General features: G+C 40.6%; 1 protein-coding gene across 3 annotated transcripts in view; it reads right to left on the bottom strand.

Annotated features, from left to right (window-relative positions):
* The window catches only part of MAP4K3 (mitogen-activated protein kinase kinase kinase kinase 3), a 222,876-nt gene that overhangs the window by 141,571 nt on the left and 67,257 nt on the right, over window positions 1-14,048 (bottom strand). For all 3 annotated transcript variants that reach the window (XM_051842965.2, XM_051842963.2, XM_051842964.2), the window contains one exon: window positions 7,882-7,939. Coding sequence is in view for 2 of the 3 variants with exons in the window: in XM_051842963.2 (XP_051698923.1) it covers window positions 7,882-7,939 (58 nt within the window). In the remaining variant the exon portion in view is untranslated. The remainder of the gene's footprint in view (window positions 1-7,881; window positions 7,940-14,048) is intronic.

The following is a 14,048-nucleotide window of genomic DNA, read 5'->3' as shown; positions in this document are numbered from 1 at the left end:
GCCCCCTGCTCTGTTACTCTGCCTTTCAAATAAATTTTTTTTTGTTGACAGCCAGAGTGGACAGTGAGAGAGAGAGACAGAGAGAAAGGTCTTCCTTTGCCGTTGGTTCACCCTCCAATGGCCGCCGCGGCCGGCGCGCTGCGGCCGGCGCACCGCGCTGATCCGATGGCAGGAGCCAGGAGCCAGGTGCTTTTCCTGGTCTCCCATGGGGTGCAGGGCCCAAGCACCTGGGCCATCCTCCACTGCACTCGCTGGCCACAGCAGAGAGCTGGCCTGGAAGAGGGGCAACCGGGACAGAATCCGGCGCCCCAACCGGGACTAGAACCCGGTGTGCCGGCGCCGCAAGGCGGAGGATTAGCCTAGTGAGCTGCGGCGCCGGCCCTCAAATAAATAAATTTTTTAAAGGAAATAAGATCAACTCTCCACTGTCCCCCCAAAAGCTAAACCATATTTCACAACTTCAAACGTTCTGACCATACTAAAAATGAACATCTTATACCAGGATCAGTTATACAATGCCATTCCCATTTCTTCTGAAATCCATCCAGGGCTTCTGCTTGGTCTTTCTTCTTCCTACTTTCACCCAAATTGTTGACTATGGGATCCAGGCTACCTTCAGCTTAGGAGGTTTTCCAAAGGAAAACATTACTTTTCTTTCTTGCCCTTCCTTCCCACAGTGCTCGCTTCACCTGTATTTCATCACTCACAACTCACAGCTTCTTTCGCGCCCCAGTTTCAAGCACTGTCTTCCACATTTTCTACATTTGTATCTTCCCCACCATTTTTCTGGTCATTATGGGAAAAAAATGTTTTCCTCCTTTCTGTTAAATAAAGAAATTATGGAGTGTGCACTCTGAAATCAGCAGGTTAAGTTGCTGCTTGGAATGCCTGCATCTCAGTGGAGAGCCTGTTTGAGTCCCAGCTACTCCATGCTTCTGATCCAATAAAACAGGATTCGATGGTCCTTCAAGTCTTCCTCATTTCAGTAAACAGCAACTACAGTCCCATTCAGCTGCTCAGGCCAATAATCCCCCAAAAGCTTTCCCCTATGCTGCACATAAAATCTAATCTCCCTACCACAGTCCTCAAGGATCTCTAAAATCTACCACATTCTCAAAGCTCACAAAAATGCAGCCATACTCTCTGTCCCTAACTGTGGTACACTCATTCTTGTTTCAGAGCCACCATACTTGCCTTCGACCACTTGGAAGGCTCTTTTCTGAGACTGTCACATGACTGTCTGCTTAAGCAGTCCCCTTCTCCACACTTCAAATCAAAGCTGAATCTACTCAATCCTCCAGCACAATCAATCAAGATTGGAACAGCATATTAAATGATACTATAGGGAGGCAATCAGCAAGATCCAAGCTGAGAGAAGATGTTACTGGATAATAATCAAGTTTCTTCAACAACAACAACAACAAAAAAACTACAAGGAAAAAGCTAAAAAGAGACAAAGGAAGAACCTATGTATATAAATGTAAGACAGATCAACTGTTAGCAATATGTAACCTTATTTGTTTATAAGAACCTTAGTATTTAATATTGTTAACTATATTATGGTTATAGTTTTATAATCTTAGTAAGTCATTTTAAAATCATGTAATTCACCCATTTCAAGTGTAAAATTCAATGACTTTCTAATCATTTACTAAGTTATGCAGCTATCACTATAAATCAGTTTTAGAATATTTGCATTATTCTCCAAAGATACCTCATGATCATTAACTGTTCATCCATCCCACCACCCCCAACTCATCTAGTAGCAAACCCATTTTTTTGACTCTGTAAATTTGTCCTTTCTGAACATTTCAAAAATACAATCACACATTATGTAGTCTCTTGTGTTTAGCTCCTTTTACTTATCGTGGTTTTTCAAGTTCATCAGTGCCACAGTATGTATTAACAGCTTCTTTTCATTTCTAAATAATATTTTATTGTATGGACATATTTGTCTATTCATTCACAAACTGATGGACAGTTAGGTTGTTTCCAATTTGGAGATATTATGAATAATGCTGTCATGAACATTTGTCAAAACTCACTGTGTGGGCTGCTGTGGAGTTGCTGTGTCATCCTGGCAAATTTACATTTATTATTTTAACATGTTTTCCAAAGTGGCTGCTCCATTTTATATATCCACCCACAGTATATCAGAATTCTCATTCATGATTATAATTTGATTTCTATTTTTTTTTTTTTTTTGGACAGGCAGAGTGGATAGTGAGAGAGAGAGAGAGAGAGAGAGAGAGAGAGAGAGAGAGAGAAAGGTCTTCCTTTTGCCATTGGTTCACCCTCCAATGGCCACTGCGGCCGGCGCACCGCGCTGATCTGATGGCAGGAGCCAGGTGCTTCTCCTGGTCTCCCATGGAGTGCAGGGCCCAAGCACTTGGGCCATCCTCCACTGCACTCCCTGGCCACAGCAGAGAGCTGGCCTGGAAGAGGGGCAACCGGGAAAGAATCCGGCGCCCCGACCGGGACTAGAACCCGGTGTCCCGGCACTGCAAGGCGGAGGATTAGCCTATTGAGCCGCGGCGCCGGCCATAATTTGATTTCTTATCTTAGCCATACATACTGAAATATTAAAAACTAAGATGATACGATGTTCACGTCTGACTGGGTAGGGAGAAAGGAGAGTAGGTGGTTACAAATGAAATAAGGCTGGTCATATCCTGGTAACTGTAATAGTGGTTAACAGTAATAGTGTATAATCTCTGTGCCATGCACTACGTATTTTAGACATGGGAGCTCATTTAACCATAACAACAATCTTAAGAAGAAGTTACTGTTATTGGCTCCCCAAATTTAAGAAATGTAGACAAGCCAGGACTAAAATCAAAACAGTCTGTGCTCTTAACTGTTGGGAAAAGCTCACCAAAAAATAAGTATATACCTAACACAGACACACATAAGGGAACTACAATAAATTTGTGGAAAATGAAATTAAAATATAAATTTAATTTGAAGTAAAACGTTTGAAATCTGTGCAGTTTTTTCATAATACTCATTTTTTTGAAGAATTACTTTATTATTTTCTCTAGCAACAAAACAAACAAGTCTCATCCAGTTCAACAAACCCAAATATCTTAGGTTCAGTGGAAACTTCTTTGAATATCTAGTTTGTACATTTCTATTCTACACAACATTTCTGTAATAAACATGTTTCTCATTGACATTATTCACAACAATTTTTCATACTTTCCAGCAATCACCGAAATATACCAAAAATGTGTCCTTCTTTAAAAGGCACACATATTTACAGGTTGAAATCATTACTGTTTAAAAATTGTTCAGGTCTTTTACAATACAGTATTTTGTTATTTAAATGACTTCTAACTAGTTAATATACAATGAAAGTCTTTTTTTTCCTGAAACTCAACCATGAGTTTCTGAACAAAGTCATAAAGTCATTGGGAAGGTTTGAGTGCTAGAAATCCAGATGACGGATCTGATGAAAGTGCTTTTGAAGACTGCTAATTTATGGATGATCCGAAAATCAATTAATCAAATCAGAGGTCTTTTTGAAACATCAGAATATTTAAAAAATAAAAACTTTTTTTAGTAATCTTTGAAGGAAACTAAAAATTATGATTACTTGCATTCAATAATACTCCTTTTAAGTAGTATTAAATATACATTTTTTAAACAAATGTGTTAATAAGTACAAGTATTCTGATACTGAAATCACAAAAGGAAAGATGCTGGTCATAATAACGAACATTTAAAACCTAAGTTCAAGCTCATGTATATTTGACAGGTAATGAATATGGCTAATCCTGACCCCTAATGCACAGGGGATGCACTTTGAGGAAATGAACGAGCTAGGTAAGTCAAGAGTTATCCAAGTTAAAAAAAAAAAAAAAAGGCAGAAACAAAACCACTGTAATTAAGGCATTTCAATAAAGTTTTTGAAAACTCCTCACCACATGAATGGATTTAAAAAACGTTTTGTGGGGCTGGTGTTGTGGTATAGAGGGTAAACCTGCTGCCTGCAATGCCCGCATCCCATACAGGCATCAGTTCCAGTCCCAGCTGCTCCACTTCCAATCCAGCTCCCTGCTAAGGACCTGGGAATGCAGGGGAGGATGGCCCAAGTGCTTTGGCCCTTGACACCAAAGTGGGAGACCCGGAAGAAGCTCCTGGCTTCAGTGTGGCCCAGCCCTGGCCATTCTAGCAATCTGGGGAGTGAACCAGCAGACGGAAGATATCTTTCTCCCTCCCTCTTCCCTCGCTCTCTGTAGCTCTTTCAAATAAATAAATAAATCTTCTTAAAAAAAGTTTTATGTCAAAATAAATTTATCTTCTAATTCTATTTTCCAGGAATTTGGAGTACCCTTGTACATGGTTAATAGCCCTTGATATCTCTGGGTCATAGAGTATTTATTTAGTTGTATATACTTTTGTTTTGTTTTAAAGATTTTATTTATTTATTTGAAAGTCAGAGTTACAGAGAGAGGGAGAGACAGAGAGAAACATTTGCTGGTTCATTCCCCAGATGGCTGCAATGGCTGTGGCTGGCCCAGGCTGAAGACAGGAGCCAGGAGCTTCTTCCATGGCTGCCCGACATGAGCAGCAGGGGCCTAAGCATTTGTACCATCTTCTGCTGCTTTCCCAAGGCATTAGCAGGGAGCTGAGTTGGAAGTGGAGCAGCAGGAACATGAACCAGTGCCCCTATGGTATGCCAGCACTGCAGGTGGTGGCTTTACCCACAATGCTGTAACACCAGAGCCAGCCTCAATTGTATATACTTTTAATACATTGATCATAATGTGTATATAAAAGGCAGGGCTCAAGAGAGACAACATAAAAACTTGAACATTTCATGAATTAGAAGACAGCTGAATTGATGAACAATGACTTTTTTTTTTGTAAAGATTTATGTATTTATTGAAAGTCAGAGCTGCAGAGAATCAGAAGCAGAGGCAAAAGGGGGGTGGGGATGAGGGAAGGGAGGGGAGTAATGGGGGAGGAAGAGAGAGAGAGAGAGAGAGAATCTTCTATCCACTAGCTCACTCCCCAAATGGCCACAATGGTCAAGACTGGGCCAGGCTGAAGCCAGGAGCTAGGAGTTTCATCTGAGTTTCCCATGTGGGTGCAGGGGACCAAGGATGTGGGCCATCCTCCACTGCTTCCCCAGGCGCATTAGCAGGGAATGGGATGGGAAGTGGAGGAGCTGGGATTTGAACCTGCACCCATTTTACCTGCTATGCTATGTCACCATCCTTGAACAACGACATTTTCAAGTTCCTAATTTTTTAAGAAAATTTTAAGATGTACTGAATGTCTTCTGTATGCAGCTCCTAAATTCAATGTGAAGGACACAAATTTGACTAAGACCTGAAAACAGGGACTGGCGCCATGGCTCACTTGGTTAATCCTCGGCCTGCGGCGCCAGCATCTCATATGGGCGCAGGGTTCTAGTCCCGGTTGTTCCTCTTCCAGTCCAGCTCTCTGCTGTGGCCCAGGAGGGCAGTGGAGGATGGCCCAGCTGTTTGGGCCCCTGTGCCCACATGGGAGACCAGGAAGAAGCACCTGGCTCCTGGCTTCAGATCAGCACAGCGCTGGCTGTAGTGGCCATTTGGAGGGTGAACCAATGGAAGGAAGACCTTTTTCTCTGTCTCTCTCACTGTCTATGACTCTACCTGTCCAAAAAAAAAAAAAAAAAAAAAAAAATCTGAAAACAAAGAAAGGCAATTCTAGAAAGAAAATATAGCTGTGCTGGTGAGTGCTGTAACAGTGCTACTTATTCAGAGACATAATTCTCATCAGACTGGGCCACAGGGAAGGAGAGAAGTTACTTAGGTGACTTGAGAAAATGATGTGTACATATTTATATACAAACTACTCCTAATTAAAATAGTTTCATCAAGGAACATAGCCACTTTTTATGATTAAAAATGGAGGCTCTGCTTAAGTGCCAAGTTTTCAATTTATTTTTGTACTTCAGATTTCATCAATTTCAAATATCCATCTTAAATTTCTCATAAATTGAAGAGGAGATTCAGAGAAATGAAAAAACCTGCTCTTGTGAGGACAGAATGTAATTAGATTATATAAAAAAAAACACATCTAAAAAATGCTTTTATTGGGGCCAGCACTGTGGCATAGTGGGTTAGGTCTCTGCTTACAGCACCGGCATCCCACATAGGCACTGGTTTGAATCCCAGATGCTCTACTTTTGATCCAGCTCCCTGCCGGTGGCCTGGAAAAGTGGTAGAAGGTGGCCCAAGTCGTTGGGCCCCTGCACCCATGTGGGAGACCCAAAAGAGGCTCCTGACACCTGGCTTAAGATTGGCCTGGCTCCAGCCACTGTGGCCATTTGGGGAGTGAACCAGCAATGGAAGACCTCTCTTTATCTTCCTCTCTCTGCCTATAATTTTGCCTCTTGGGTGAAAAAATGAATTTTTGGGGAAAAAATAAGAAAAAGAAAAAAATGTTTTACTTATTATTTTTCAGTATAGTTTGATCAGAGTCAATAAATACATCCTTAAAATTTTATGTTAGGGGCTGGTGCACTGACAGAGTGGGTGAAGCTGCTGCCTGCAGCACTGATATCCCTTATGGGCTCCAGTTTGAATCCCAGTGTTCCACTTCCAAACTGATTCCCTGCTAATGGCCTGGGAAAGCAGAGGAGGATGGCCAAAGTGGTTGGTCCCCTGTACCCACATAAAGCCCCTGGCTCCTGGCTTTAGTCTGGCCCAGCCTTGGCAGTTGAGGCCATTGAGGGGTGAAATGGAAGATGGAAGATTTTCTCTCTCTGCCTTTCAAATAAATAAATAAATCTTTAAAAATAACTATAAAAAACTATAAAAAATAAAAATAAAATAAAATTTCATTTAAAGATACTTGTAAAAAACTTTACTGGTGATATAAATCAGGAGTGGGCTAACCATAGTAGTGGCTTGGTTTTCTAAGAATGGTTATTCAGGTAAGATTTTTTACGTGTATTTTGGGAGGAAAGGAGGCAGCAAAAAAGAGATACTACATACAGAATACCATCCAAAGACTACAAAGCCTACATAGCTCCTATATAGCCTTTTTCAGAAAAATTTGCTCATTTTTGAAAAATCTCTGAATAAGATTTGTCCATACTGAAAGTAAAAACCCATTTTAGTAATAAGCTCATAATATGTGATGAAACAAGTCATCAGCCAGGGCCTCTAACATCTAAAGTCACTGTTAACTGCGTCTAGACAGAGCACAGTTGCTTGCTGAGGGTGAGAGGAAGGAACAGTGGGAAAGGGTTTCTAAGAGAGGAGAAACAAGAGTAAGAAGTTAGCTCAGAGAGATGTGGATTTTGATGGGGAAGGAGGAATTCAAGCACAGAATATAGTTAAAGGAGACAAAAATTATAAGGAGTCCTAAAGGGACTTTACAATAAGCTGGAAGGTAACTTTTAAAATAATAATGAAACATGGAAGTCCGTGAGAACCATGTCTGTTGAGAAACTGAGACTCAGAAATATGAAACAACTTGTCCAAGTTCATAGAACAGGGGAAGTGGGAGAGAAAGAACTGGAACACAAACTCTGAAGACTTGGCTCAGTTCTTCCCAGTATATCACACTGCCCTTCACCAACAGGACAACATTAACCTGAAATATACAGCTATCAACTTGTCACAAGTTAGGTCAACTGAACTCAGAAGAAAAAAATCTCTTCAGGAGCTTTCCTCTCTTACCCAATAACCAGTGACTTTTTTTTAAGGGAAGAACTAAACAAGGTATACACAGGTCTCAAATAGGCAGATCAAAGAGCAGAAACCAGTTCCATTTCTCTGACGTTGGGAAAATACAGGAAAGTTGACCAAACATCAGTGAAATAAATCTGAAGATACCCAATGGCTTTGTAGCAATAAAAACATCAAATTTCAAATTATTTACCTGGTTCCAATTTTATTACTTTAATTGCTGCTAATTCACCAGTATTAACATTCCGTGCCTAAAAAAGAAGAAAAGAAGAGAAAGATTATTGTGCGGGAAAGAAAAACTTTCTTAGTAAAATGGCATTTTAGCCTACTGTTTATGTTTAATTATATGGAAATATTTTTAAAGCAAGAGATGAACGATTGGGGCCAACACTGTGGCATATAAGGCTCTGCCTGCGGTGCAGGCATCCCATATGGGCACCCATTCTAGTCCTGGCTGCTCCTCTTTTTTTTTTTTTTTTTTTTTTTTTTTTTGACAGGCAGAGTGGACAGTGAGAGAGAGACACAGAGAAAGGTCTTCCTTCTTCCGTTGGTTCACCCCCCAGTGGCCGCTGTGGCCGCTGCACTGTGCTGATCTGAAGCCAGGAGCCAGGTGCTTCTCCTGATCTCCCATACAGGTGCAGGGCCCAAGGACTTGGGCCATCCTCCACTGCACTCCCGGGCCACAGCAGTGACTGGAAGAGGAGCAACCGGGACACAATCCAGCGCCCCGACCAGGACTAGAACCCAGTGTGCCGGTGCCGCAGGCCAAGGATTAGCCTAGTGAGCCATGGTGCTAGTCTGCTCCTTTTCTGATCTAGCTCTCTGCTATTGCCTGGGAAAGCAGTAGAAGATGGCACAAGTGCTTGGGGCCCTGCACCCTCGTGTACTGGAAGCAGCTCCTGGCTCCTGGCTTTGGACTGGCTCAGCTCTGACTGTTGTGGCCATTTGGGGAGTGAAGCAGCAGATGGAAAATCTCTCTCTCTATCTCCTTCTCTCTGTCTGTAACTCTACCTCTCAAATAAATAAAATCCAAGGAGAAATGGACTGATTTATATTTATAAAATAAATAGTATATTGGAGCTGGCTGCTATGGCTTGGGAAAGCAGTGGAAGACGGCCCAAGTATTTGGGCCCCTGTACCCACATGGGAAGACCTGGAGGAAGCTCCTGGCTCCAGCTGTTGTGGCCAATTGGGGAGTGAACCAGTGGATGGAAGACCTCGCTCTCTCTGCCTCTCCTTCTCTCTTTGTATAACTCTTTCAAATAAATAAAATTTTTAAAAAAGTATAATAGTATGTTTTTTACACTGCATTTCTTTTTTTTCTCAATTTCAACATTAACACATGTGTAAATTTGATATTGGCAATAATAACAGCTAATACACACACAGAACTTAGTTTGTATGTTCCAGTCATATTCTATTTTTATATTAATTAATTTAATCCTCCCAACAGTGCCATGATGTAGGAACTAGTCTTATTTCCATGTTGCTAATGAGGAAGCCAAAGCACACAGAAGTTAAAGAACTTGTCAAGGTCATATAGCCAGGAACTGACATGCTAGGATTGAAATGCAGATAATCTAACTCCATCCAGAGTCTAAGTCCTTAAGCATTACACTGTGCTGCTATTCATTTGATGGCTGGAAACTTTCAAACTGATCTGCCTTAAATTTTTTCAATTAAAAATCTCAAAATAACTAAAGGCTAATTAAATTATGGAATTAAAAACAGCTTCCTGACTTCATCTAAACACACAAATAAATGTAATTCAATATAAACAAAACACATTTTGGCAAGCCATATATTAAAAATCAAAATCACTTCAAAAGTTAATTCACATTATTAGATTCTGGGTATTTACAACTGTGTAATTAGGTCTAAGTAACCAGAAACTGTCCTTTTGATTTGTAATAAAAAATGTCAGTAACCTTGTTAATTTGAAATGCACTGTAATTAATGAGATCAGAACTTTCAAAATGATTTTTTTAAGATGTACTACTAGACATCCTTTTTTAAAAAATATTTATTTTATTTATTTGAAAGAGTTAGAGAGAGAGGTAGAGACAGAGAGAGAGAGGTCTTCCATCCGCTGGTTCACTCCGCAGATGGCCGCAATGGCTGTGCCGATCTGAAGCCAGGAGCCAGGAGCTTCTTCTGGGTCTCCCATGTGGGTGCAGGGGCCCAAGGACATGGGCCATCTTCCACTGCTTTCCCAGGCCATAGCAGAAAGCTGGACTGGAAAAGGAGCAGCTGGGACCAGAACCGGTGCCCATATGAGATCCTGGCGCTTCAGGCCAGGGCTTTAACCCACTGCACCATAGCGCCAGCCCCTCCAAAATGATTTAAAATTAACTGAAACTTAATAAACTAATTTTCCTATCAACCAGTGAAGAATATATGCAAATTCCTGATCACAAAAAGATCAATTCAAGTAGCCAGGATTATTCTTAGTTGCCAAATTCCCTAATTAATGGACTGATAAATATCAGTGAATTACCTAAGAAGAGGAGATTAACACTAATTTTTTTAAAAGATGTATTATTTATTTGAGAGGCACAGTTATAGGTAGAGAGAAGGAGACAGAGAGAGAGGTCTTCCATCTGCTAGTTCACTCCCTAGATGGCTGGCTGCAATGGCTAGAGCTGGGCCAATCTGAAGCCAGACACCAGGAGCTTCCTCCAGTGGGTCTCCCATGTGGGTGCAGGGTTCCAAGCACTTGAGACATCTGCTGCTTTCCCAGGCCATTAGCGGGGAGCTTGATCAGAAGTAAAGAAGCCACACCTTGAACTGGCACCCATAAGAGATGCTGATGCCACAGGGGTAGGCTTAACCTACTATGTTATAGTGCTGTTCCCAGATTAACACTATTAACAATGGAACCCTTCTAAGAATAGTAGGGCATTAAAAATACAAGTGAAGGATCTAATCTTAACTCAAAGACAAATAAAGATATTAAAAACTAAATTCACAGGAAAAAATCATTCCTTCAAACCAAACCCCTATCACTGGTAAGCACTTATGATGCCTGCCTAAAAGAGGCAGTTGAAAATAGGTGTGAACACTTATTTCAAAGTCAAATTAAACCCCTATTAAATGAGACAGATGTTTCAATTAGATAGTACTGGATATGTATTTGTTCCTTTACCCAGGATGGAAAGATACATAAATGATGAACCAGAATGTCATTTTGGGAACATTCCGTAAAGGGTGAAGGATGGCGGGAAAACACTCAGATTTCTCATATCCACTTTAGCTGGGAAGCTTCCCAAACTCTTGTCAAAATCATGTGCTCTCTCTGACACCTCTCTGTTAGGCTTCTGTTTTAAACTCTATCCTGCAAGCCACATCTCCTCAGTATCTCCTCCAAACGAGACAAAACATTACTCTCTCCAATTCTCAAGATATTAAAATTAGGCCATATTTTTGTTTGCTTACCAAATGTGGAACAGCAGAGAAAACTGCTACAAAGCTGGGATCATTATTTATAGGAGAATTTTGTTCTAGTGACCACAGGATGGCACACTACTGACAACACAAGTTACACAAAGTGTTCAAAATGGCTGCTGGACAAAATGTACTGTTCTAAAAATACTTACTAATTCTTAACACCAGCACATATTTAACAGAAAACCATGACATTTACTACTGATGAGTAGTTTACAAAGTCAATATTTATTATCAGTGGGCTTGACTAAAGAATACAATATCAAAAGTCTAGAATTTTCTAAGGATAACAGTTTTTATGGTTCTCTAGAGTCAAGGAAAAAAACACAGCTAAGATTACTGCTCTTTTTGTTTTCTATACTGTCTGAACTATTTTCCACTATCTACCTTATTTGTCAATATTAAGATATTTCACAAAAGCAGGAAAAAGAAATGTTAAGCCCTCAAAAAAACTTTATTTCTGATCTTCTCACTAAAAATCTATGTTTATTTGAAAAAAGGTATTAAAAAAACAGGCTTCATCAAGTTATTTGATTTTCTGGCTAAAATAAATCATATTTTGCTGTCTTTACACTGAAAATGGTCAAGGTTATACACCAATGTAAATTTAAAAATTAACTGCCATCTCTAATATTCTGCAACTGCTATTACCTTTTTCAATCATTTTAAGCAATTTTTTAATGAGTAAGGTAGATATTGTAGAATATTAACAGGTATAAGTGTTTAACAATTTAAACTTAGTATTAATAGCAGAATTTTCACACTTGTTAATAAGGGCAGACAACTGAGGCTATAAATTCTAACATCTAGATCTAGTCTTCTGCCACATCATTGATCTGACCACCATTTAGAATTTGCTTCCTAAGTGAAGCTCTGATCATGTTGTTCTTGGGTTTACAATTCCTCGGGAGTACATAGTGCTTTAAAGACATAACACCCAAATTCCTTGTCAGAGTACTTAAATTTTTTGTTAAGTATAGTACTTTCTGTAACAACTTTATTGGGATAGAATTCATATACCACAGAGTTCACTCTTTTAATGTGTGTAATTCAATGGGTTTTAGTAAGCATATTCAAGAATTATGTAGCCACCACTGTTATCCAATTTTAGACTATATTTCCTACTCCAAAAAGAAATCCCAAACCCATAAGCAGCCACTCCCTATACCTCCTCTTCTCAGTTCTTGCACACTATAATTTGTTTTCCTTCTCTATGTATTTGACTATTCATAAAATGGGATCAAACAATATGTGGTTCTCTGACTACTTTCTTTCACTTAGCATGATTTTTCAGATTCATCCATGTATTACTGCTGAATATTATTCTACTATATGGAAAATCACAATTTTTTTTTTACCATTTATCAGCTTAAGGATATACAGGTTGTTCCAACTTTTGTATACCATGAATTATAATAAGCATTAGCATACAAATTTGTGTGTGGACCTATGTTTTCAATTCTCAAAGAGACCTATCTAAGAGTAGAAATGCTGGGTTATACAGTTACTCAGTTATCTTTGTGTGTGTGTGTTTTAACTTTTTGAGAGGCAGAGAGAGAGAGAGAGAGAGAGTGAGAGAGAGCGTGCACACGAGCTCCCATCTGCCGGCTCACTTCCAAATGCCTGTTAACAACTGGGGCTGGGCCTCACTCCAGGTCCCCCATTTGAGTGGCACGAACCCAATTACTTGAACCACCACTGCTACCCCCCAGGGCTTACATTACCAAGAAGCCAGAATTCGAAGCAAAGTTAGGACTTGAATGAGGGACTGTGATAGGCAATGAGGGCAGCTTAAGAGCTAGGCCAGATGCCTGTTTTACTTTCTGAAGGACTGCCAAATTGTTTTCCAAAGTAGATGCACAATTTTACATTATCACCAGTGATTTATGTGGGTCCCAATTCCTCAGCATACTTGCCAATATTTGTTATTGTTTGTCTTTATTTTAGTCATTTTAGTGGGAATAAAGTGGTTATCTCATTGTTTTGATTTGTATTTCACTGGAGATTGAGCATCTTTTCAAGTGCTTATTGGTCAGGAATGTCTATTTCATTCTTGCCCATTTTTAACTGTGTCATCTTTTTTATTGTTCACTTGGAAGAGTTCTTTATGTATATTCTGGAAATAAATCCTCTATAAGTAACCATGATTTAGAAATATCTTCTCATATTCTTTATCTTTTCACTTTCTGTTTAAAAAATTTTTTTAAAGATGTATTTATTTAAAGGCAGAGTTACAGAGAAAAAGGGAGAGACAGAAGAGATCTTCCATCCACTGGTTCACTCCCCAAATGGCCACAATGGCCAGGACTGGATCAGGCTGAAACTAGGAGCCTCAAACTCTATCTGGGTCACCTACATGGGTAGCAAGGTTCCAAGTACTTGGGCATCTTCTGCTGCTTTCCCAGTGCATTCCAGTGCATTAGCAGGGAGCTAGAATGGAAGTGGAGCAGCTGGGGACTCCAGGGCTCCAACATGGGATGGTGGTATCACAGGCTTATGGTTAGATGGCAGCCTAACCTGCAGCACCACAAGGCCAGCCCTTCTTAATGGTGTCCTTTCTTTTTTATTTTTTATTTATTTATTTTTGACAGGCAGAGTGGACAGTGAGAGAGAGAGACAGAGAGAAAGGTCTTCCTTATGCCGTTGGTTCACCCTCCAATGGCCGCCGCAGCCGGCGCGCTGCGGCAGGCGCACCGCGCTGATCCGATGGCAGGAGCCAGGAGCCAGGTGCTTTTCCTGGTCTCCCATGGGATGCAGGGCCCAAACACCTGGGCCATCCTCCTCTGCACTCCCTGGCCACAGCAGAGAGCTGGCCTGGAAGAGGGGCAACAGGGACAGAATCCGGCGCCCCGACCGGGACTAGAACCCGGTGTGCCGGCGCCGCAAGGCGGAGGATTAGCCTAGTGAGCTGCGGCG

Source organism: Oryctolagus cuniculus, chromosome 2, assembly GCF_964237555.1.
Source record: "Oryctolagus cuniculus chromosome 2, mOryCun1.1, whole genome shotgun sequence".
NCBI classification, from domain to species: domain Eukaryota; kingdom Metazoa; phylum Chordata; class Mammalia; order Lagomorpha; family Leporidae; genus Oryctolagus; species Oryctolagus cuniculus.
Note: the sequence above shows the minus strand (reverse complement) of the source record. Positions and strands in the feature narration are given on the sequence as shown.